Source organism: Scleropages formosus, chromosome 9 (assembly GCF_900964775.1).
Source record: "Scleropages formosus chromosome 9, fSclFor1.1, whole genome shotgun sequence".
In the NCBI taxonomy this organism is placed as follows: Eukaryota; Metazoa; Chordata; class Actinopteri; order Osteoglossiformes; family Osteoglossidae; genus Scleropages; species Scleropages formosus.
The window spans coordinates 21,016,123-21,042,632 of record NC_041814.1 but is presented as its reverse complement, the minus strand read 5'-3'; the positions used below and the strand labels follow the sequence as shown (position 1 = coordinate 21,042,632).

The window sequence follows — 26,510 nt, the reverse complement described above, 5'->3', positions numbered from 1 at the left end:
TCGTGCATTTTTGTACGGTGTGTATGAGCTCTTGGACCAAGACCAAAGATAATTGCGGGGCATGTAGGAGATCACACTAAATCAAGCCCTAGTTTATCGGCCTCACTTGAGTAAGTAAAGAGGACCAGGTGTGGCCAAGGAAGCCTGAGGTACCTAAAAGAATTAAGGGAGAAAAGAAGGGACTTGGCTGTAGAACTTTCATGGTCTAAGTGTTGTAGATGGAAGTTACTGTTTTGGGTGGGTTGGAGGGGGGTTGACTGAGTAGCTGTTGCTGCACTACTTCTTTCTATGTTGAAAATATAATTCCATAAGTCCACCCTTTGCTGTCTCATGCCAGGTCTCTCCCTGTGCCAAAGATACATTGGTGTGTCATGAGAAGTAATAAAAAGGAAAAATAAAGCTCACTTTTCCCTGCAATGTGCAGTGATGTTGAAGACAAAACTGCTTCATAGTTTGTACCTGAAAGCTTATGGCTTTTGTCTTTTGACAAATTTTTTTGCTTTAAAAATTCTACTTTTTTTTTTCTTTCCAGCCGAGTACTAAGGATTAGGCAGCTGTTTTTTTATACAACAAGATTTTTAAAAATATTGTGTTACATTTGTATGCCTGAGGACAGAAGCCATTTCTGTGTTTCACATCAGTAGGAAGTGTAGTCTGATGCCGGGTGAGTTAAGTAACCACAGGAAGCGGTACAAGAATTGGGGGTATAGCCGTGAGGCAGAAGAGCTGCACTTGACACTATGCCGAGGCTGTCTAGCTCAATGAAATCCAGGGTCTGCCAGTACTCTGTTGCTCAGCCACACTCGAATGTGTCCCTGGGTCACCATCACACATCCTTGTAGTCTCAGTTAGCCACTGAGTAAATAGCTGTTCTTGAGGCCAAAGGAAGATCTCAAGTTCCCTTTTGTTAAGCCCTTGTACAGTATTGGCAGGTCCTAAGTCAGCATCTCGGGTGCTACTGTAGGATGTCTCTGTGGAATTCAAGATAGCTTAGCCTTTGTCTGAGGGGAGCATCTGAGGGTTGTTGGCTGAGGTTTGCTTAATGGCTCAATTACTTATTTTATAAAAAAGTTTGTGACTGAGTTTTTATTAATTAAAAGATGTTTTTCCAATGCCAATTAAGATTAATCGGCTGATGTCTTTAAAAAATTCTAAATGCCTTTTTATAGGAACCACTACATACCGCACCAGGTCGACCAAGACCTTTCAGACCATCATTAAGAGCAGTTTAAATGTGGTAGGCGATTAATTTAATTTATCAGAAAGCCTCCTTTTATCATTATTTTCTCTGTAGGTGGCATCAAATCTGCTGAGCATTTGTACTGAGACCTACATAAAGAAGCACACTATATAGGCCTGATTATTACATAAACCCGTACTGCTTTCCACAAGAGTGAAAGCTTTGTCTCCTTCTATAAGTGTCTCTCTATGTACTTATCTGATATGACTTTACTTGTTAAAAGAGTTGGTTATATGTACAAGAGAACAAGAGAAAAAATATCCAGAATGAATACAAAACCAGATTTTTCCTTTTTTTTTCTTTTTATGGCCAATAATTCTTTTGAGACCCTTGTCATTATTGTTTCAATTTTTCCATATTGTTACTATTTCACCCACTAATGTAGAGCTGTCATAAAATTGACCTTGACCTTTGAACATTCTTTCTGTTTAGTAGACAATTTTAAACTTTTAAAAATGCAAGATGTATTTATTTATTTTTATTTTTTTTTTTTACTGTCTTATATATGGGGGGGCGCGGTGGTGCAGTGGGTTGGACCGGGTCCTGCTCTCCAGTGGGTCTGGGGTTTGAGTCCCGCTTGGGGTGCCTTGCGACGGACAGGTGTCCCGTCCTGGGTGTGTCCCCTCCCCCTCCGACCTTACGCCCTGTGTTGCCGGATAGGCTCTGGTTCCCCGCAACCCCGTGTGGGACAAGCGGTTCAGAAAATGTGTGTGTGCGTGTGTGTCTTATATATACTTGCAAAGTTAGATGTATAATAGTATATGGTTCCTCATGTGTACAAAGTTGCCTAGTAATTTTAAAAGATAAACAGAGAGAAGACTGATTTTTATAACATTAGCAGTTTTTTTGAACTTTTTGAGGCATTCCGGTACTGACCGGCACGACCGATTTACAAAAAAAACTAACAAATTAATGGTTGCTTTTTTCCACCTTCACATCAGTTCCAGTATCTAAAGAGAACTCTCAATGCATCGGTAACATCGGATGCTGTGAAATGGAAATATCCTATAAAAATAGATTACTGATCCTCTACAGATCTTCTCCCACTCAATTTTGCCTGGAGTGTAGGTCTGAAACACCCGCCCCAACAATCGGTTAATATGCGATTAAAAGCGCCTCTGCCCTGCTTTTGCTTTGTATTCTTTTTGTGCGGTTCCAGTGATGTGTACTTCGATTTCTTCTCTCTTCCCAGAGAAATGCGACGAAGCCTTGGCCACACCCCTCCCCCACAATGCATTCACCAGTTCCTCTGTGTTCTCCAGTGGATATGCCGCCGGGTACGCCAAGCTGAATAAGAGAGGAGGTAAGGTTTCCCATGGGAGCCCAGCTGCAGTTGCCTTGAAACAAAACAGCAGGCAAGAACAAGTCCCCCCCAGGTTCGCAGGCTGGGCTCATGGTTGTGGAAAACCTGCCGTTTCTCAATCCGTGGCGCTGTTTTCAGGGCCCACGTGACTGGCAGGAGATAAGAGAAGTAGCCAGCCATTGCAGTGCCTTCATTTCCATTACAACACTCCAGTAAACACAACAGAGTTGTTGTTAAGGTTTTCCTAAACTTTCAATTTCACAGGTGCTCAGCTGTAGTGCAGCTGCATGAAGTTGGATTGTGTTACATTGCAGTAGGTTAATAGGTTAATGAGTAAGTGTTCATTCCCAACGCAAGAAGCTGCTTGTCATTTCAATTTCTTTAAAGCAAATGCTTTGATTGTGATTGCAGGTAATTTAATTAACTTTCTAGGAAAGATTTGTTGCCTTGCCATCCATAAAAATTGAAAATTATCCCAACAAATAGAGCGGTGTGCTAACTATGTAGCTGAAATATTGGATAATGCTTGAAATTATTTCTTGAAGCATCAGTAAAAGAAATAATTATAGTTCTTTAGAGCGATTCACTAAAAATCTTTTATATACTGTGTATGTCATGTACCATTTCATTTGCAATTTGATGAAAAACTTTTGTGTTGCATGCCTTTAGCCAAGTAGTTACTGACAGTTGGCTCTTAGAGTTACAAGCAACATGTCACAGATAACATGATTATATGTATTACACTTTTATACTAGGCATACTGTCCCATCTATAGTGTTCTTCACATTTACTCTTGTATTTGTTCAGATGCCTTTCTCCAAAGCAGCTTATGATTATTCACCCCTTTATACAGCTGGATAATTTTACTGGAATGATAGAGGGTAAGTACCTTGCTAAAGGGTACTAGAGCTGGAGGGGGAGTTTAAACCTCTAACCATTGGGCCCAGAAGCACCAGCTCTACCCACTATGCTACTAGCTGCCCACTTACAGTCTGCTTAAAATTTTTGGAAATTTGTGTTCCATGTGACATTTCTTAGCTTAACATTTTAAGCTACTTTGGAGAAAATCTTCAGAGCCGCTTGTCCCATACGGGGTCACGGGGAACCGGAGCCTACCCGGCAACACAGGGCGTAAGGCTGGAGGGGGAGGGGACACACCCAGGACGGGACGCCAACTTTGGAGAAAATTTTCAACTAAATTAATAAAAGTAAAAAGTATTGCACATACCCCAAATCCCAAAAAGCTCTATTCTTTCTATGTTTAATCAATATATTTTTCCAATGGTGATGTGGTGGTCCTGCTCTTCGGTGGGTCTGGGGTTCGAGTCCTACTTAGGGTGCCTTGCGACGGGCTGGTGTCCCATCCTGGGTGTGTCCCCTCCCCCTCTGGCCTTATGCCCTGTGTGCTGGATTAGGCTCCTGGGGCGAGCAGGTTCGGGTGGGCCTTGCTCGGGGTTACTCCATCAATATTTTTCCAAAGCTCAAAAATAATCTCTCAGTAGGTCTTTGCAAACAGAAGCAGCAATTGAAGAATTTTGAAGAATTGTAGAAAGACCACCAAATTTTAACATTAACCTCATGACACTACAATGATCCAGTGGTTAAGTGATATGGTTCTCTTTTGTCCCAGCTCCCCCCGGAGAGCAGTTTCTCAGGTTTAGCCCTGGAAGTCTTTTGCCGCAGTCCAGACTTCCTGTGAAATTACACACAGGCATTTACTTGCTAGCGGAGCAATGACAGCAATGCTGATCGCTGCTACTTTAGAGCCCAGTCATCACATGGTGAAGAGTGCCAGCTAATACTTGATTCACAGGTCACTGATCACTACTCTGTGTCTCATTGCTCCATGGACACTGCAGAGGTAACACCATCCAGGCTGTAAAGGGGAAAATATATTATTAGCATATAAATAATATATTTGAATGTTCTTTTGCCCTGAAGTACCTTATCATGAATGTATCATGGAATAATTTTTACTTTCTTTTTTCCTCCAACACTGTCAGTTTTATTCTCTGTTTCAGTTACCACATAAACATCACTGTATTCTAATGCAGAAAATTTACGGAACAAATAAAATTTCCAAAGTTTTTTTTTTTTTTTTAATTGAGCACACGTATTTTGTTATTTTTCCTATTTTTTTCAGAATTATTCAGTGTGTTAAGTAATGTGTTAATTGCTGCACAATTGTGTTAAACGTTGAAGTTATAGAGGAGTTCACATCATCCACAAGACTACATTTTTTAGCAGGTCATCACTCCTCCACTGTGGTCTTTCAGGTGTTGTGGAAATAATCAATTGGAAGTTCCCTCTGGCTCATCCTTCATCCTCTGTCGCTGACAGAAAGCACTTTGTCATTATTCCACTCGCCAGTAACTGCTGGGCCTCCACACCTGTGGGTCTGTCCATATACCAGTGTTCCCCTACCCACCACAGTGACCCCTTTGCCCACTAACCTCTATCCTCCCGTTCTCCCACTTGGTACACAAGGTCTACTGCTTCCCACTTCAAGAGCCCTTGAACAAGGCTGATAATAAGTGATGTGGCTGAAGAACCCCTTTGCCCTTCATCTCATCACAGTTCAGGTTCTCATTACTGCAATTATATCATGATCCTGAATGCAGGCTAATGGCTCATTATGTAAGGAAAACGATGTACGTGTCATGCATGTCACTCAATTTAATAGTTAAATATACAGCTTGTAAGTGGTTTGGTCATCAGTCTGCACTCAACTTTTAAAAAGCAATGAAGTCGTGAATTGATGAAAATTTCTTAATAATTATTATTAGGTAACTTATTCCATTAAGCAGGAATAATTAATTAAAACAAACTTAATAACAATAATAACAATAACAATAATAATAATAATAATAATAATAATAATAATACATCTCTTTTTGCTATATACTTATTATTATTATTGATGTATTTTATTTTCATTCACTATGAATAATAATGTAAAAGCAGTTTAGAGGAAATAGATTTTTTTTTTTTTTTTTTTTTTAGCCCAAGCACTGCTTTTCCTGTGATCTATGGAAACTGGACATTCCGTTGGCCCAGCAACCGTGTTCTGTGCTACTGCCAGCAAAGCTTTATCATTGTCAAACAAGATCCTGAAATGTAGCTGATTAAATCAAATTTTGGTTGGAACTGGACAAATAAGTCCCGTCTAAGGCTGCATTGTTCGAATCACACTGTGTTTTACAGAATTCAACATTTAAAAAAAAAAACTGAGCTGAGACAAAGCATAATTTTCCAAAGACAAGCAAAATCTATGAAATCCAATGCAGCTTCCCAGATTTTCTAATTTGAAATTGTCAGCTGCCACATAATGAACCCTGCATTTAATTGATTTCATGTCATGTCTTTTCAGTTGCTAGCTGAAAATCTTAACAAATGAACTTATCACTGTATATTCCTGTCAGTGCCTATATAATTGTCTGGTGAAGACTATTTATGCCTTCCATCCTGAAGGATGTGCATACAGTTAAATAGTTTGTAACTTGGAAGGAAAAATTCTGGGATGGTGTATTGAAATCCAGATTTCTGTATTTCCCATGACAGCATACTACTATTGTGCTCAGTCGTGGCCACCTGCATGTTGGAGTTCTGTGTGTGGAAGGGTTTATGTGCTTGTTAAGCTTTTCATATTTCAGTCAATACTTCTATAATACGCCTTACAAAAAATGTCCTTCCCTTCAGAAAAAAAATTAGAACTGTAAAGGTGGGTTTCTGGGCTTTAAAAAAGTTTATCAAATGAATCCCAAAACTGAACTATTCAGCTAACATGTTCATTTTGAACTCTGACTTGCATTTGACTTATAGACAATATTTAATTTGAAAGGGTATCCCTGATGCAGTAAGAAAAATTTTTTCTAAGGATTGTACAAGGACTTAGCTTTTATGGATAACGCCGCAGTACCAGAAAACTTTTAATACACGAAGGCAGGAAATGTGTGCAAGAGTTGTACGCACTGTATAACATCTCTTCATGAATTTATTGATCATTAGACTTCCCCTGCTTGGAATTTTTACCATGATCTGAATGTCTTAGAAATCTTAAAAAAAATAATATTCAGCTTGCCTGAACTGTCATCAACCAGTCTCTTTTTTGCTGTATGTCTGTCTAAAAACTTATGAGTAAGGGTGCAAAGTAGGAAGAGAAAGTGGTAAAGAAAACCATACTGTCCATATGGGGGGTTAGAGATATCAAGAGTTGGTCATCCAGAGTTAGGCTGAAGGTGGTGGAAGGGGGCAATAACGGGAAAAACAGTGTCTGCAAGGTGAATAATTTGTAGCCTAAAATGTCCATGTGCCGGGGGTAAGGTTGTGGTGCCTGTAAGCAGGACACTGGCCCTAGCACTTGTTTTTATTTACTTTACTACTTTACTACTTTAGCTTCTATGTGCACATAAATTATACAAGTAAACAAGAATAATTTTAACCCTATTTAAGAATGAAGAATGCATCAATTTACTAGAACATAAACATATATGTGCACAGGTTTTCCAAGTTGTTTTAAAGTTATTTTTTTTTATTGAGATCATCAGTTTTATTCCACCCCATAGCATTTCAGTGTGTATTTGTATTTTCGCTGATTTTTCTTTAAATTAAATGGAGCCGTGGAATAAAGGGGAATTTTGTTTTAACATAAAGTCATATTCTTTACTTGATGCGTTGGTGTAGTCGTGTCATGCCTTTATCACCCTCCGTACTCTTTTGAAAGCAATGTGTGCTCTTTTCTTCCTTCAAAGGACTTCTAAGTTGATCACATTTTTGACTGAAGTATGCTGTGCTATAAGGTAATTTCCCCAGTTTGATATGAATTATACAATGTCAGTAATTCCCCAGTGTGAGAAAAGTGTAGGTAATGATACAAGACTTCGGTACCTGCGGTTTTACAGTGGTGAAATATGTCATACTGCATTCAGGAATACAAAAAGCCACCAGGCTTTTGCAGAGCTGGTGAGAAAATTGGGTTTTATCATCCATGCTAAAGGTAATAGAAAAAGGAACTTAGAAAGTGTAGCAAAAAAGGAGAAAAAGTGTTGTCTGAAGATTTTTTTTTTTTTTTTGCTCTTGCACTTTTTATTTTATTTTATTTTATTTTGGAGATGAGTTATGATGACTTGAACAAATGCATGGAAAATTAACTTACATATTGCAGAAGAAACCTATAATTCATAGAGGGGTCCTGGGCCGAATCAGTATACCAAAAAGTTATTCTAGAGGTGAGCTAAATTATTTATGTGATAAGAATGGTACAGGAAGAGGGCCGAGATGGTTCCCAGGATGTGTCCAATTGCCTGCACATTCGAGGTGATCTCACCTTTAAAGCCATTTGATGTCGTCTTCTTTCTGGTGAGAGATTTTTATGGTGTCTGGTTGCACATGAAATTGCACGTGAAATTTTGCTGGGTTGCTGTAGTTTCTTCAGTGACCGACTTCAGCACACCCAGCTGCCTTCCAGTCTCCTTCCAACGTCCTTCTCCTGCTCCCCTTATCTCTGGAAAACATCTGCTTTGGTGGCAGGTTGCAGTGATGCTCCTGTCCCTCAAGTCCACAACGCATGAACCCCACACCTATCAGACTTTAATTCAGTTCAGTTAACTGGACAAACCAATCTATAGCCCCTCCCTCAGTGCTACGCACGTCTGATTTTTTTTTCTTTTTCTTTTCATCCCCTATCATTTGGTGCTCCTAACATTTTATCTTTTCTTAAGTTTTATCTCATTTAGCATTCACTGCTCAATTCACTTGTAAGCCCACCTTCCAGATGCTATTACCCCCCACACAATCTCTTCAAGGTTAGATTTAGAAGTATTGATTTTCCAATGATATTCCTTGTTTATCTGGTTTATCTGGTATCTGTGAGTAATGGCCATTTAATTGGGTTAGATATCAAATTGTTCTGTCATTTGGTATCACTTACTTTTATCCCTCTATTCTGTGCAAAAAGGCTATCAGAAATTCCAGTACAGCTCTTTTCAAAGTGCTTTATTTACAAAAGCAATAAAGGGGACAAAAAGACAATTAAGTAGGAAGCATCTTCTCAAAAGCACTTCATGTTTCTCTATCTTAATCAATATCTTTGTAGTCAGTGGTCTGGGTTTTTAACAGAAGCTTTTATTTTTTTTTTTTCCTTTTATGAGAGTACACATTTTTCCATTCCCATTCATATATTTTGCACTCTGACAAATAACAGCAAAAACATGTTTTTTTCCTCTGTAATATTTCTGTGTAAATATTGAATTCAATAGGAAACATTCTTCATCTGGAGCCACTGAAAAGAGGACAGTGTATGAAAGCAGTTTTTGAAGTATGCGAGATCATACAAAGTCACACCTACAGCGTGTTTTTGGAGATACACATTGGCAGCAGGCATTTCTTAGACTGAAAGCCTTTTTATTAGGTATTCAGGGCAAAATTAAAGTGCCATTAGCTGACTTTCCACATCGCCCTTTTAGAGCGATTTTCTCTGTGGTCAGAATAGGGCAACAGAGAATAAACTGAAGATGTGTGAATGAACGTATGTGCCACTGTATGAGAACTATACACTTTCATCTTTAAGCTGATACAATATTTATAGATGCTACAGTTTTCCATGGAAAAAAAGTGTTTGATTGCTACAGCTTGCATGTGTGTCACCTTGTCTGTCACTAAGGTGCTGGCGGATGGTCTCCTCTGGACAGTGACCATTACCAGTGGCTGCAGGTAGACTTGGGGAGCAGGAAACAAGTGACTGCCATTGCCACACAGGGCAGGTACAGCAGCTCTGACTGGACAACAAGGTACCGACTCCTCTACAGTGACACTGGAAGGAACTGGAAACCTTACCACCAGGATGGAAACATTTGGGTGAGTGCAGTGCCATGAAATGGATTAAAATTTCAGATAAAAAATTATGATTGATTAAAAAACGTTTTTTTTTTTTTTTTTTTTTTTTTTTTTAATATGTATAAAAACTTTCTTTTAGACAGAGCCATTTCGGCTTTCAAAAAGCCATTTCAGCAGAGTTCTTACACAGTATATGTTTTGTTTGCTTGTTTGTTTGTTTTGGGTATTTAATAACTACAATATTCTTTTCTGTAAATGTTTAGAGTATTTTGGAAAAGTATGAGGAAAACTAAATTATGCCAAAAAGGAAAAGAAAAAAGTAAATGAACTTACATATTTATCTTTTACCTTTATTTTCATCTAACACACACATCTCCAAAGCAACATACGTAAAAAAAAAAGCAGATATACACACACACAATTCTCGACGTACAGTGAGTTTGTCAAATACCACTGTTTAAATCAGCATAAATTACAGGGATTGCTGCAAAAAAGAATTAGTGAAAAGTAAAAAAAAAAATTCAAAAACAAATACATTAACATTACATGGCTAGCAATATATAATACTGTTTAAAAAAAAAAAAAAGGTATCTCTAGCAAATATTTTTTAAATTTATGGAGGACATAGACAATCTGCAGCGGGCGTGGCGGTGCAGTGGGTTTGGCTGGGGCCTGCCCTGTGGTGGGTCTGGGGTTTGAGTCCTGCTTGGGGTGTCTTGCAGCAGACTGGTGTCCCATCCACGGTATGTCCCCTCCCCCTCCAGTCTGGCACCCTGTGTTGCTGGGTTAGGCTCCTCCTCGCTGTGACCGCCACTCGGGGCAAGCGGTTGTAGATTCTGTGTGTGTCGAAGATCTGGAGACAAATGAGTGAGAAAGAGTTCTGGTTTGAGATCCAAACTAAATGTTGAAAGGGATTCAGCAGTTCTGAGTGAAAAATTGAAGTCATTCCTCTACACTGCTCCAAGAACCTTTGAGCTTTTGATTTTTAAATCTCTTCTGTGCAGGAAAAAATTTTTTTTTTTTCTTTCATTTTGATAGTTCTCATGCTTGATAATGGAGACTTATGAGAAGATAGATTCAATTTAAACTTTAAATTTACTGTGCTTTTTTAATTTTGGGAATTCACATGGTACACTTTAAAGGCAGTGCTGTATTTGAAAGGGCATGTAATGATTAGTGTTGGGGGGTGTCCTGATTCTGAAAGGGCATTTTAATTAAGCAGCAGTCACTGAGATTGTTTAACATGAGCAGCCAAATTTAACACTACTGATTCGGATGCAGACTGCTCGAGCCCCTGAATATGTCTTCTTTTGCACCCATGACAGTGCTACTTTCCCACTACACCTGGGTGGAATCTAGATTCCAGCACAAAAGTTACTCTTTAACCTTGGTTGTGTGGGATAAAGTATTTTAGAAATCTGCTGTGTAATAAAAACATCCCAGAAGGCTTCAAAGTCTCACCTGTGGTTACCTCACAGTGGAGAATTCCCAGAATGCAAAGCAAGCCTATGCCACATCATTCAAATTACTCAATCATTACAGCAAACGTACTGCTATCAGGCCATAATACTGGCTGCTCTTAAATACCCCCAATGGCAAAGTAATTATTTTGTTTGCTCAGCTAAAGGTTCAGTTCTGAACAGCTTATAGCTATACTCAACAGTAAATACAGAATTGCACATAACAGCATGTTAGACGAGGTACAGCCAGGGCCAAAGCTGTCCTAGGTTCTCTGGGCAGAAATCAGAGAGCACCATGGATTACTGTCTGTAGTCATCCTGATTTTACAGATCCTTTTTTTTTCAGCTCATGATTGAAAATAGTTGAAATCCTCTGACTGTAGTGTATGAAGTCTTACCCGGAATTTAACCTTCATATTGAAACATGGGTGGTTGTCAAAAGCTTTCACACTTCCAAAGGGAACATTGTGTGGCTTTTGTTCAGTCAGTGCAAACAACGAGCAAAACATTATATTTGCATACTGTGTGCTTCAGAAGAACCTGCGGAGCTCTCTTTTAGGCAGTTTTAATGACAACTGAATAAGCTCACTGCACAGACCTTTGCATTGTTCTTATTTAATTTATTTGAATCATTAAAGGGAGTTTTAATTACACTTTTGCTTTCTTTTAAAAATAATTGCTTGATAAGTCTTTAAATTCCCTAAGGTTTGAAGAACGAATTAGTTGCAGTAATCTGTATTCTCAGGAGTTATTTGTGTAAAATGTAATTGAACATATAAACATGGTACTTATATATATTTCTTAAATATAAGCTGATACAAACATGTTCTTAACTTTTCAAAAATGTTAATTAATACCTAAATGTGCAAAAACAAGAATACTGTAAGTTCTGTTGCAGTGTTATATGAAACAGTATATAACGGTAATTAGTACTACTAATTATTGTGAAAAAATAAAAAACCTACATACTTCAATGCAAATATAGTTCTTAGCATAGTAGCTAGATCTGTTGCTTAGCAAAGGACTCAGCTTTGAATCCTTTTTTTGTTCTAATACCCCAGACCAAGATTCTTTCCTCGAACTGATCACTGTCTGAGTCATCTTGTACATAGAATTATTAATTAATTTTGTATAATCAGTTTTCTAATTTATCAGAAGTAGTGACATAAACTCCTCACTGCCAGGAACCAACCAGATACCTGAGGTACCCAAATGTTCAGTGGAATTACTAGAATGCCAGCCAGTTGAATGTCTTCAAATATCCTAAGTCCTGGGGTGCTAATTGTAGCAGAATGTTTATGTAATTTTACTTTTTACTATTAAAAAAATGTTTACACTCCATACAGATGTTTCTGCTATAACATGATGATAAATTCCTGTAAAACTTTGCATTATGCAAAATCACTAAATTAAAATAAAAGGGCTTATAGAAAAAAAAAGGACTACAGGAAGACCACTCAAAAACTAACCAAATGCCTGACCAATTAAATGAAGAGGTAGTTTTTGAGGTAGCTGAGGTAGAAATCACTCCATCTCTTCAATTTTCATTGACTGCGACCTCAGATTAGTTAGCAGTGCTGTGTGTTTCAGCAAACCAGCTTTCTTAAATTTTTTATATTTTTTTTTTAGGATTGTCTCTAACTGCACGTAACATTTACTCCTTTATTTTAGTAACACAAAAAAAGTCAAATTTTTTTCATTTTGTTCAAAACACCTTCCATCGCGTGTGTTCCTCTGCAGACCACTTTATTCAGTTGCTTTACTCCGCAATGCATAACGTAAATATGTTGGGCATGAAATCACATCTAAACAAGCTTTAGTTTTTTGTTACATAGACACACCAATTTATACAGACCCCGTTTACCAATTGTATATGAGCAAATTCACATTTTATAAGATTCCGTTAATAGCAGAGATCAATGTATTATACAACCATTAATTTAAGAAATGGCCTGTCCAGGAGAAGGTCATTATAGTCTGGAGCCAATGTCAGATATAGGTACAAGATAGCGTACGAATGGCAGGCTACTCACACTCACAGTCACACACACAGGGCTCAGGTTAGATTTATCAATTCAGCTACTTTTCTGGGGTCTGTGAGGAAACATACATAAATGTGAGCAGAAAATACAAAGGGCGCAGACAGAGCTTGGCCTAAACCCCAGTTTGAACTCACAACCCAGGAGCTGACCTCTCCTCATTCCTCTTAGCTACCATCCTACCTCCTTCTTTAAAACATTAAAGTGAACTGTCAAATCCAATAAATTATAGAGGAAATAATCCATCTCTTTTACGATACCTTGAGAATCTCCCTAACACTGAGTCTTGAAAGAATCTGGCCAGCTGTGCTGAATTTGACTTGATGTTACAAAAATGGCAAATCTTTATACCATTGCTGATTTTACTGCAAATGAGGTTCATAAAGCTGAATGTCTATGTATCTGCCTTCTTACATTTCCTACCTTTGTCTGTCTAGCATTTATAGTCTAGTGGTAGTGCAGTGGTTCATTATAAACTTGGAGTAACTGAAGTTATGTCATTAATGTGTTGTGATATACAAAATGCTTTCATTGCTCCTATATTCCTTGTTTATGTTGTGCAATGTCCTGCATACTCCTGAAATGGTTAAGAGCAACAGATTGGAAGAGTATACTTTGGATGGAAGACAGCACTATGCAAATGGTACTTAGCTGGATTGCTATTACTTTTTTCCATTTGACAGATATTGCAGAGAATTTTTCAAGGTGTGGGTGGCAGCTCAAACTCATCTGTTTCAGCCCTCTAAAAATCTGTTCTCTGACCCTGTAATTAAATCCCTCGTCTCACTTTGATTATGCCTGAGGGCATCTCTAGGTCCCTGACTTTCAGTGACAGCTATACATAAAACTAAATTACTGGTTGCCTTACTGTTCCCAGGTTTCACGACATGTAGGGGAATGTGTCATGTGTGGAAAATGGATGTCGTGTTTGTGAGTAATCCTACCAAACTGGAATGCGCAGCAAGTAGCCAGGAATACTGCCTTTAAAGATGACATTATGCCTTTAAATGCACTATATGTTTGAATGTAAGAATGTGAGAAATTGTCCTATTTTCCATAGGGCTTGAACCAGCTGAGGAACATTCAAAACAGTACCCAGTGCTGAAAATAATTTAGCACAACCTTAGACAATATGTGTGCGAGGACCTCTACTCTGGTTCACAGGGTCATTGACAAATAGACAAGTTGGGAGCACATTCAGTCATAGGTCAGTGAATTTTCCAGTTAGTGCTGTCGCTGTGCAGTGTCTTGAGCAAAGTCCTAATTGTCATCATACTGGGAAGTCTGAGCAGTGTTTCTTACTAAAATGTTGGTAAAAGCCATAGAGCAACGATATACTTCTCACAACTCGTCTGGGTCAAAGGTCATTCTACTGCCTTACAAAATGGCTGACATCACCAAGAGTTGATTTTAAGTGCATTTAACTGCAAGATGTCTTTCTCCAAGTTTACAGTTTAAGCATTTTTTTTTAGTTTTAGTATAAATCAGCTAGTCATTTTCCTCCTGAAATTGTAATCTCCTTGTTTAGGCCCATGGTGACCATTTAACCTAGGCATTACCACACCCTGGTTACATCAAAGAGTGGCACAACCACTGCCATCATTATGCATCTTCTAATTTGGAGATCTCTGAGATGGTTTCTTGTTGGCCAAGGATGCTGCAGCTACACGGGTGTGTTGTAAATTGTTCTGTTGCTTGTTTCAAGGCCACTGTGCTCTTGTCTTTTGGAATTGTTGCTTTTTGGTTCATCTGATTGGGAATGAGATTAAGGAAAGCATTGAAACATTCGCGTAATCTATTCTCATAATCTATCTCCGGCAGTGAAAGTTACTTGGTTTTTGGCCGTGCAAACAATTTTTTACTTTTTTATGGGCAGATGGATTTTACATAACACAGTATAATAACCTGGTGCTGCCTATTAAATACTGAAAAGAGTGTAAATCTGTAGACCTTGAGAAGCGGCCATACATGAAGTGTGACTTTAATTGTGTGGCTATGTACAAGTCATTAGAACTTGGGGTATACTCAGATTAAATCAATTTAATAAGTTTATGATTCAAATAACTAATTTTGTAAATCAAGAAAAATAACTGAATTGAAAGAATCTCAGCAAGAGAAACCCTTAAAATTACCCCTGAGCATCAAAATTCCTTCAGTGAAAGCATATAAAAAGGTTTGATTTGCTTGAATTCCTTGTGTAGTTCTAATGTAAGACTTACCGATGTTCTAATGCTAAATGCTGTAGAAAGCTATTGCAAAATATGCCATAGAAATACAAGTGAATGGGAATCAGCCAGACTGACCCCCTGAATCCTTTAATATTTTCAGTGTAACAAAGGAAAGGTTATACATGTTATACACCGGTTCAAATACATTTCATTAAAATGTTTTTAGGAGCACATTTTTACTAAATTTAAAAGAGAAAAGAAAACCTGAACCAATTATATCCTGTCAATATGAATGTCCCAGGGGGTCATGAACAGTTCTAACCCTCGTAATGATGACAGAGGTGTTTTGATAAAAGTAAATGTAAGCAGATGATTATGATTTATAACCTCTCATCTTTAGCTATTTTGTGTAATTCTATGGTTCTTCTTCTTCTTCTTCTTCTTCTTCTTCTTCTTCTTCTTCTTCTTATTATTATTATTATTATTATTATTATTGTGGTTGTTGTTGTTTTTGATTATTTGATTATTATGATTCTTGTATTATTATATTTTATTACAATAATAATAATAATAATAATAATAATAATAATAATAATAATACCTCCATATTAGCATCAGATTACTAATAAACTTTTTGTTAAAAATTTAATTAAATTGTGTTCATTAAGCAAGGCTGCCAAAGAGTTGAAACAGTTGAAAGAAAATTAAAAAAATACAGTGGCACATGGAATATGTATTATGACATTAACGAAAGCAATTACAGATTAAAATTAACTTTATAAAAAACTTCCCAAGACCAGCAGTCAGTCAGTCTTTCATGTGCCCCTTTTCATATCGTATGAAAGCACGTAGCTCAGCAGGTAATGTCCACTGTGTCAGCCTAACATGCTATTACTTTAAACTCTTTAAAAAAGTATTTATTACAAGCTAGTTTACATTCAGTAGTTTACAGAGTGAGTGAGGACATACCATTGTTATCTGTGTTTCTATTTATTACACCAGAAGGGCTCTCCTGAGGTGCTCTCCTGGACCTCAAGGTCTGCAGGTTTTCATTCAGAAACTGAGAAACCATCTTAGGGCGACTCTGTATCCAGTTAATGACTTAAGTTAATCTATTGAATCCTGAGGCACCCGCAGACACTGTGATCTTCTGTGACCAGAATTTGATGCCCCTGACCTGAGACATTGTAAACGTTTTAATAGCAGTAGTACAACAAATGTGTTGCTGTTGTTCTCTATTAAAAAGCAGTCCCAACAATGCAGTACAAAAAGACCACCTCTTCCTAGGCAGTTTGTCTGGGCAGGGTTTGTAAAACTGATCAAGAAAAGGAGAATGTCAGGCCTACGGTGAAATAAAGAAAAGTGTTAGAGTTAACGCTGAACTGCGGTAATTACGTTAAGAATAAGCCAGTAATACTTTAGCCAATATGATGATTTGCATTTGGTTTTTCATTAAAAATACATGCCATACACCACAAAATCAAGGTTTATTATTACACCCATCCATCAGTTTTCAGTAACTGCTGGCCTCATCAGGGTCACAATGGTCCGGAGTCTATTTCACAGACACCTGCCCACAAGGCTGAGGAGAGCACACTGTGGATGGGAAGATTTTATTCATCCATTTTTATCATTTTATCTTTATGTTTATGTAAAAGCTACAGCTGAGTAACAGATTAATAATGTGCCCTATGCTATACAGTATGCCGTACCTGACACCTATATGTTCCCTGCAAGTAAATAACTGCTTGAGATACAACTGAATAATCATAATCATAAGTAATACAGTGTGTGTGTATGTATATACTGTAAATATAGTACATACATATATGCATACATACATATATGACACAATATACATATGTTTAATGTGAAGTTTGCAGAAGGTGCATTTGTTTAAACGAATTCACTGCTAAATAAGAGGCACTAACGTTCTTGGGTGTAATGTCTAATGAGCTGTCAATAAGTGCAAATGAAGCCTCACTTTAGAGAAGGGCCCAGAGTCCTTTATTGATGATTGTTAACCAACAATAGCCCCTAACTGTTATAAGCAATGATCTTTAAAGACTTTTTAACTCTTGTTATTGCCTCTATCTATACATTATTCTCCTGGTATTATTTTTTTTTCTAACAATATCTTACAAGTTCTTATTTTCCTGCTTATTTAAAGCATGTAAATACCAGAGAGCAGGCCCTGGCCAAACCTGCTGCGCCACCATGCCTTCCTAAACCTGATGTGTTCAAAAAATTTTCAACTGAACTGTTACCTTCTTTTATACATGTAGTAAGCCAATTTGTTTCATGTTATTTTACAGTTATGTTTCTTTTTTTTGTGTGATAAAAACGCTGCACATGAGGACATTAGTTCACTGCCGTTTGAATATATGAGTGCAGCATGTCTGGTTTTAATGGTAAAGATCAGGGAGTATACATTTTAAGCAGTCCCTCTGCAGTCAGCAGCTGTAGAAGCACCAGGTGGTTTTGGGTAAGACCACCAGAAAACTCTTTAAATGTATTAGATGCATTTTGAAAAATGCTTTCTGGTACAATTAGAGCTTCGGTTTGCAGCTGAGCTGTCAGTTTCTTAGTGCGGTGTACTTAATTTGTTTCTTATTGCTTTGTTATTTTAGTTGGGATTTTATTACTGATGTGAGGAAAAAACATCACAGTAAAGGATTTGTATTGCAGAAGGGACCAGAGATTTACTGCACAAGCAAAGATAGTTTAGAGAAGGTGTCACGGGCATTCGAGAAAGAGGGGACAAACAGATTTATTTCTCCACCGATCAAAGCCATTTATCCAAGCAAGCCAGCTGATGCTAAAAAAATATAAGAAAAAAAACAAAGTCCTCACTGCAACAAGGACCCTGGAATACAAACTGAACAGCTTGAGTCCTTGAACTCAAACTTAAAGGCAAAGTACTCTTATGGCATGCTTTGTGTTATACTGTTAGGGAATAATACTGAAAAAGTACATTAATATATTATTCCAAGATCAGTGTTTTATGGCAAATTAAAATTATAGAATAATTTTAAATATCAGTATTATTTAAATATAAAGTCTTGAGGAAAAAAGCTAAATCTGGTCATCAATGAAGCATTAAATAACAATCCAGAGAACTTCCAAGTTTATAGCGGAAGCCTTTCAGTGGTCACTTCCAGTATTTTTCCGGCTTATACTCTGTGCATATATGCATATGTTGTATAGAAGCATGTTCTGAAGCTGTTAGTCCAGGCCTCTTGAGACCTGAGTGTCCCTCTGCTTGTGCTTTGACGCTGGAGGTGTAACTTAGTAGTGATGAGCATCTGACTGTGGCTGGATGCTGCTGTCAGTCCTTAATCCATGTTACCCCCCTGCCACAATCCCATTAAAACCCCCTCATAGCTCACTTTAGCTGAAATCATTCATGCATTTCATTATTGATATCTAATGACCTTTCCTTTTCTACAGCTCATGTGAGGGAAAATTGTAAAAGTGTTCACACATGATTTTGACTTTCGATAACCATTTATAACTGTCATGACAAGGACATTCCAACATTGCTCAAACTGAGTATTAAAAAATAATGATTTTCAACCTTCAAACGACAGTGCAACAGCAATCATCATATTTCCTACAGCTTTGCAAGTTGTTGAATTTTGGATTTGAATTTCTGAGAGACCTCTATTCTTGGTGTTTTTTTTTTTTTTTTTCTATTTTTTACTGTTCTGGTAGAACCAACATAAAAGTACTAGTCAATTTAAATATTCAAATGATATTTCATGTTTGTTTTCATGGTGATAAGTGTTATCAAAAATTTCTTCCTTGCAGCATTTGAAACATTAAGGCAACGAAATTTTCAGTACAGGAATTCAGAGTATGTAAATTGCTTGAGGGTACTGCACAGTACTAGTGAGTAGGGCTTGAACCTGTAATCTTCTGGCTTCAAGGTCCATGTTGTACATGAGTGGAGCCTGAGTGAATAAAAAAAAAAAAACACTAATACTCTTTTTGTCATCTCTTGATGTGGAAGATGATGAAATGTGCAATCACGGGTGTGAAAAAATAATTGCTCCTTTAGCACTCAGTTAATGGCTGTGGCACCTTTAGCTGCAATGAATGCAACTAAACACTTCCTATAGTTGTTGAAAAAGGCCTGAAATTACTGTGGAACAATTTTCCACACAAGGAAATAAATTTAAATATAATTATCATCTCATTTCTACTTTCTCTTACTCCATTTATTTACTCCTACAACTGACAGAAAGATCAGATCAAAGTTTGTCTCAGAAGTTGCAAAAGTTAAGAAAATGAAAAGGGGCAATTTTTTTTTTTTTTTTCCTCCCCACCGGACTGTACAACTTTATGCTTTCATGAGCTCTCTTACCCTTTTTAATTGTACTTGGTGATACCGCTGTACATGGAGATATGTTATTATTACTCACCACTGCAAAATTTTCGAGTAAAATCGTTATACTTTTTTATGTTGTAACATCTATATCAACTGCAAGAAACATATAGTGGTTAAATACTCCTGTTGTGTTGCTAGGTTTCAATATATTCCATTCAAATGAGAATCATAAATGTTCCTATATAATGTATAGAGCATGTGATTTTTGGGGTCTAAATCTAAAAGGCCAAATAACAGTTTGCACTTGTCAAAAACTAAGTTATTTTGCTGATTTTCCTCCTGCTGTACAGTTGAAACTTTGTAAAACTAATTGTATCCGCAGATTAATGTATCAGTCGTTGAGAAGCATTCTCCAGATTCAGAAATAGCAACATCCTAATAGAGGTATAAATTTGCATAAATGTAAGTAGTTAAAAAAGAGACTTTAACAAATATATATGGGTTGCACCAAATCCCTTTCTGATCAATGTAAACTGTCTTCCGTGTATGATATCAATTGAAGCATTTTATTTATTTATTTATTCCTAATCTTGAAATACGGTCTCTATAACACTCTATTAGTTGTTTGCTCTCTGCTAAATGGAGGGGATTTTGTTTTCCCTGACTTGCAGGCACCCGGGGTGAAATCCATCCTCCTGTTGGGATCCAGCAGTGGTCTCTCTTTTCACTGATATCTTTCACTTTTTATGTAGTCTGAGTGCAGCTGAACACAATAAGTATCATTTTCAAGTATGAAGTATTGCACAGAAGAAGAAAAATGTCCTCTCTATACCTACACGTGAAAGACAGAATTTTAGAATTAGTATTTCTGCGCTGTGCCCGTATGATAGGAATTTCTTTCACTCCGGTAAAGGTAAATTATCATTGCAGTGGTGCTGCCTAAGCCATGTGTTTGGTTTGCATGAGGAACTCTTATAATTTTTTTTTCCCTCACTTTGTTCTCCGCTATGATAAATGGGCTTGTGTTTATATCTGTTTTCCTATTATCAACCCCTGAACATCCTATCAAAAACGGATCAGAATATAGGATTTATGACATGTCAGATCACTGACATTGCGCTGCCTTTCTCGTCAATGTCCCACGGTGCGTTCCACTGCACTCAGTTAATTTAATTTATTCACCTTTCATTGCACCGTGTCAGTTGTGCCCCCGCTGAAGAGGACGATGAGAAACAATCTATCATACCTGCTGCTCCACGCTTTGTTTACATAACAACACTGCGATGTTTTGTGCCAATGCAGGTCATCTAAAGTGAATCTTACAGTATGCTATCAAGAGTACATGTCTTTCTCTGATTATGTATCTTCGAGGCTTAATGACAAGTCATGGCAACCAATTCTGAAAATTTATAATCCACTGTTAAAAAATACATACTTTTGCTCTGAATGTAACATTAATTCTGTAATCATTTCCACCCATAGCCTGCCTAGCAAAGTATTTGCTTTAATATTTATTTATTTAGGCTTTTCGGTTAGACTTTGGGATCAGTTGTGCAGTTGGTTTCTCTGTCCTCAAGAGAAGTGACAGTTTTGAATACAGCATTACAGAATTGGGGGGGAACGACACATATTTCCTGGATTTTGCAAAACCGCTTCCGTACATTTGTACTTTACACTGTACAGTTACCTGCTAGCACTCTATTGCTGCTCATGCTCATTTTATGAAGTTGCAACATTTTGCTTTTTCCACAATACTGTTCACAACTTGTGAGCTTTGCAAAGCAGTGGTTCAGAAACTTCTTCCAACTAAACGGCCATTGTACTACAGGTCCCAAAGAAGGTTTGTGAATTGACATTAATACTGTAGCGACTCCACTCGGAGCAGCCAGGGCCAGAATCAAACTACAATTTCCCAGAGCAAATTTCACAACCCTAACCCAACACCAATATACCAAGGCCGCTAGAGTCACCAATAGGCAACCACACATGCTTCTGTCCAGATTACAGCTGACTATCTGCAGCTGCCATGGCAACATATCTGTACTTTCTGTACTAAAGCATTGTAATTTGTGTTTGTTTCACACAACTTATGCAAATCTATATTATTATTATTATTATTATTATTATTATTATTATTCCCACTTATGCTTGTCCCTTTGGAGATAGGGAATCTCTAAACTGACATCTGGGGTGATGGTCACTGGTTCCTTTCCAGCCTCTGGTTAAAAAAAAATGCCAGAGGATATGTTCCAGCTACAGGGTGGTTCAATTACTCAGCTTTGTTGGTAAAGCCTATACCTTGGTATTGGACAGGAGGCTCTGCCTGATAGATTCAAGAGGGAACAGATTTAGAAGAGACAATGTGGATTTTCTCCTGGCTGTGGAATAGTGGACCAGCTCGTCTCCCTGGCACAGTTTGGAGGTAGCAAAGGAATATTCTAATCCAGTCTACATGTGTTTTGTGTAGAAACTGGTCGACCTTCTCCCTCGATTTGTACTGTAAGAGGTACTGTAAAAATATGTGGTACTGGGACCACTAATTCGCAGTGTGCACAGTGTGAGCTGCATTAAGTAGAGTCCATTTGATGTGGGCGTCAGACTCCCCGAAGGCCATGGTTTGTCTCGTCTTCTCTTTATGATCTTCATGGGCAGAATAATAAGACACAGATGGGTTCAGAGGGTGTTCAGCTGAGGGGACTAAGTGCATGTTGTCCTCTTGTCCTCATTTCACTCTGAACTTCTGTGTGCACTGAAATGGTTTGCAACCAAATGTTAGTAGCTGGTATGCGAATCAGAGCTTCCAAGTCCGAGGTCATGGCCCTCTCATGGAAAAGAGTGAGTTGCCGTCTTCAGGTTAGGGGGACAACTGCCCCTAGCAGAGGAGTTCAAGTGTCTTTGGATCTTGCTCACAAGTCATAGAAGAAGGGAGAAGACTGAGAGACAACTGTTGCAGCATCATCACTTTTGCGGCACTGCACTGATCTATGGGAGTTGAGTGTTTGGACAGGGTTCCATTCACATCCTCATCTTCACCTACGGCCATGACCTTTGTGTAATGGCTGAAATAAGGCTTTTCTGCAGGATTTTCTATTGCTACTCATCCAGATCAAGAGTAACCAATTCACATGGTTTGGGCAAGTTTTATGAATGCCCTGTGGCTGACTCCCACTGGAGCTGTACCCGGCATGTCCCACTGGGAAAAGACCCCGGGGCTGACCCAGAACGCACTGGAGAGATTGGATCTCTCAGCTGGCCTGGGAATGCCTGGGGATCCCCCAAGAGGAGCTGGCAGCTGTAGGTGGAGAAAGGAAGGTTTGTACCTGGTCAGTGTGCTTCCACTGTAATCTTCAGCAGGATAAGTGGAGGTAAACTGAACTTTTGCATTATTATTATTATTATTATTATTATTATTATTATTATTATTATTATTATTATTACCGTTGCTGTTGGTGTTTTCTTCATTATCATTATCACCGTTTATTTAACCAATGCCTTTGTCCAAGGCAACTTATGACTTCACTACTTATACAGTTCAGTATTTTTTCCTGGACTAATTCAGGGTAAGTACCATACCTGGCTCAAAGGTGCTAAAGTAGGGCAGGGGATTTGAAGTGGAGATCTTCAGACTGTAAATCGATGCCCCCTTAAATACTACAGTACTTGCTGACCTCAGATTCAGCAATTCTGGTAAAGGTCAGATGCATACTATCTCTCCCACGTAAAAGTCTACAATCCTGACTGCATCGTCACTTGGGCAAGCCTCCCAGCAGCCTTCTTGAACTGTTAAAATATGGTACTTCACCAGACTTATTATTAATGTATAATGCAGGGGATTACTTGTCACAAACATTTTATGTTTAAATAAGAACAATAATTAAGTTTTTAAGAGTTAGCTTAATATTTTAATAGATTTTGTAGTGAGAAATGGGAAAGATGATTTCAAGATCATGCAGCATATAGCAGGTTCAGAACGTTATTTAATAGGTAATTAGAAGTTAATAAGAGCATATCGCTGTTTTTGGATCAGACACACTCAGAGATGCCCTATGTGTCGGACTTTACCTTCGGGCAGGGCAAATCGGCAGGTGAAAAGGTTGCCGATGAATTAGATTGTGTCCTCTGGCAAGTCATAAAGGTGGGGTGACATTGCCCATCCACAAGGGGAGCAGCTGTCGTGGAGCTTCGTAGAATTCAGGGTTCCACCAGACTCAACCAAAACAAAAACAAAGATAAATAATGGAGATGATTGGTTGTGACCGTACAACTGTACAGAATAATCTGGGTAACTTCAGGGTAACTTTAAATTATGCCAAATAATTTATTGTTTCCTTAAATTTAAAAAAAAAAAAAACTTCTGAAAAAATGAATAATGTAACTAATCATGTAAAATGAGCAATGAATAAATAAACAGTGAGCCATCCAACAGAAAAATTAACTTGAAAGGAATTAAAGTTGCAACTGAAATGTGCCTTTCCCCTCGTTATTTTGTTCACAAAAAACTAGGGTACACCAATTTATTACTTTTCACAGTACAAACATGGATGATGAACTAACATCTACTGTGCATAACGCTGTCAACCCAGCTGTCCAGAAAACACTGATCCTATAAATCATACATTAAGACCAGGTTTTCATTGGCGCCAGCAGATTGTGACAGTTTCTCATTAATCTTGCACTTTTCCAGCAGAGTATCTGTGACAAACCACCTTCAACAACACCACAGCAACTATGATCTTAGGATTTTATGGAACTTGTTCATCTGGGCTGTTGAAATCACATACCATCAGTGCCATACTGTTTTCCATTTTCAACCTACAGTCCATGGTCTTAATTTGCATTTTACTAGACTGAATAATACAAAATGTCTTCATTAGTGTGTAGACTTTCTAACAACCGCTTTGAAATGTTATGTCCAGTGGCAAAATATAATTCTCTCACAGACTTTTAGATTGTTCTTTTTTGCATCTGAACAATGACATGACCTCAAGGAGAGCCCAAGATTACACTGTAACCACCATCCTAGTGTTAGATCTGATATATATTCATAGAAACAGAGAAGAGAAACTAGGATTTGGCAATTGACAGTAGATTTGGCAATGCTTCTGGTAATAGTGCTGCAGCACATTAAAAAGAAGTTCACAGCTGCATATACCTTTAAACAAACAAATTTTGAAAATCATGATTATGTCATATGGGGGTGCGGTGGTGCAGTGGGTTGGACCGAGTCCTGCTCTCCAGTGGGTCTGAGGTTCGAGTCCTGCTTAGGGTGCCTTGTGACGGACTGGTGTCCCGTCCTGGGTGTGTCCCCTCCCCCTCCGGCCTTACGCCCTGTGTTACCGGGTAGGCTCCGGTTCTCCGTGACCCCTGTATGGGACAAGCGGTTTTGAAATGTGTGATTATGTCAGCATCCAAAGATTTCCTGCTATGCATTAAGGGTTTCTAAGCTTTATAGCCTTTTGTAAATAGTGCAGAACTTCATAGAAGCCAGCATATAGCATAATGGCTATGCATAGACATAGGCTGTGTTCAAGTCCTAGAAGAGCATGATCTGGGCATTACCTTTACAGTACACACACACACACACACACACACACACACACACACATTCTCTGAACCGCTTGTCCCATACGGGGTCGCGAGGAACCGGAGCCTACCCGGCAACACAGGGCGTAAGGCCGGAGGGGGAGGGGACACACCCAGGACAGGACGCCAGTCCGTCGCAAGGCACCCCAAGCGGGATTCAAACCCCAGACCCACTGGAGAGCAGGACCCGGTCCAATCCACTGCACCACCACGCCCCCTGCTCTTTACAGTATGTTTACATTTATTTATTTAGCAGATGCTTTTCTCCAAAGCGACTTCCAGTGAACTCTATGTAGTGTTATCAGCCCACACACCTTATTCACCGCGGTGACTTACACTGCTAGATACATTACTTACACTGGGTCACTCATCCATACATTAGTGGAACACACTCTCTCTGTGACACTGACACACTATGGGGGAACCTGAACAGCATGTCTTTGGACAACAATGTACAATGATACAACAATGATTTTTAATCGGAATTATTTGAATATACAACCATATAAAATGTGTACATTGGCAGAGGTGGAAATAATAATAATAATAATAATAATAATATGCTCCTTATCTTACAGAATACATTTCTATTGACTGTTGCGCATCTATTTTTAGCCAGATTTTAATGTGGAATATGTGAAGAAATACTGTCTTTCCTGACCATAAAAAAGTAATTTAACATAGTAAATTAAATGCATTTTTAAAGGTCAACTGGATTAGTGTGGACTTTTAACTCTAGAAGGGAAGTGCGTAACATGGTACATCTTATGAATCACAATTATTGGTTAATTTGGTGATACTGTAAAAGGAAATACATTAAAAGTGTTTTCTGAGTAGCATCTTTCTTGTTTTATTAAACTGTCTTGTAATTGTAATGTCATACACATACACTGTCTGAACCGCTTGTCCCATATGGGACTGCGGTGAGCCGGAGCCTAACCCAGCAACACAAGGCTGGAGGGGGAGGGAACACACCCAGGACAGGACTCCAGTCCATCACAAGGCACTCCAAGCAGGACTTGAACCCCAGGCCCACCGGAGAGCAGGACCCAGTCCAACCCCCTGCGCCACTGTGCCACCACACCCCTGCTATAATGTCATGCATATAATTCAATTTGTATTTAATGTTCTCAGCAACAACCTACTAGTAATACCTTAAAAAAGAGCTTTATGTAACACATCTCATTTAAATTGGGGATGGAAATAATAGTAGAAATTAATTCCAACAGCCATTCTTACATGATTTCTCAGAATGTGAGGATAAGCAATGCCACTGCAAAAAAAAAAAAAAAAAAATCTTTCTTAAATTATTTTTAAATTATTTCACTTCCTCAAATGTAATGCATTTTTAAACGTTTATCATTAATTGAAGTTCAGACACACAGCTGCAGTTAATCAATCGGTTACTTCTGACAGGCAATGTTTATCTCATAGTCAAAAGCTCTAGTGAATTTGAGGTCCAAATAACATTGCAAGTGTTTTATTGATTGACAGTAGGATGATTTTAAAAGGGGAAATTTTAATTAAAGTTTTTTTTTTTTTTTTTTTTAACT

General features: G+C 38.1%; 1 protein-coding gene across 2 annotated transcripts in view; it reads left to right on the top strand.

Annotated features, from left to right (window-relative positions):
• Positions 1-26,510, top strand: part of LOC108935522 (contactin-associated protein-like 2) — a 300,803-nt gene that overhangs the window by 112,685 nt on the left and 161,608 nt on the right. For both annotated transcript variants that reach the window (XM_018754213.2, XM_029254781.1), the window contains exons 2-3: positions 2,433-2,543; positions 9,205-9,398. In XM_018754213.2, coding sequence (XP_018609729.1) covers positions 2,433-2,543; positions 9,205-9,398 — 305 coding nt within the window. The remainder of the gene's footprint in view (positions 1-2,432; positions 2,544-9,204; positions 9,399-26,510) is intronic.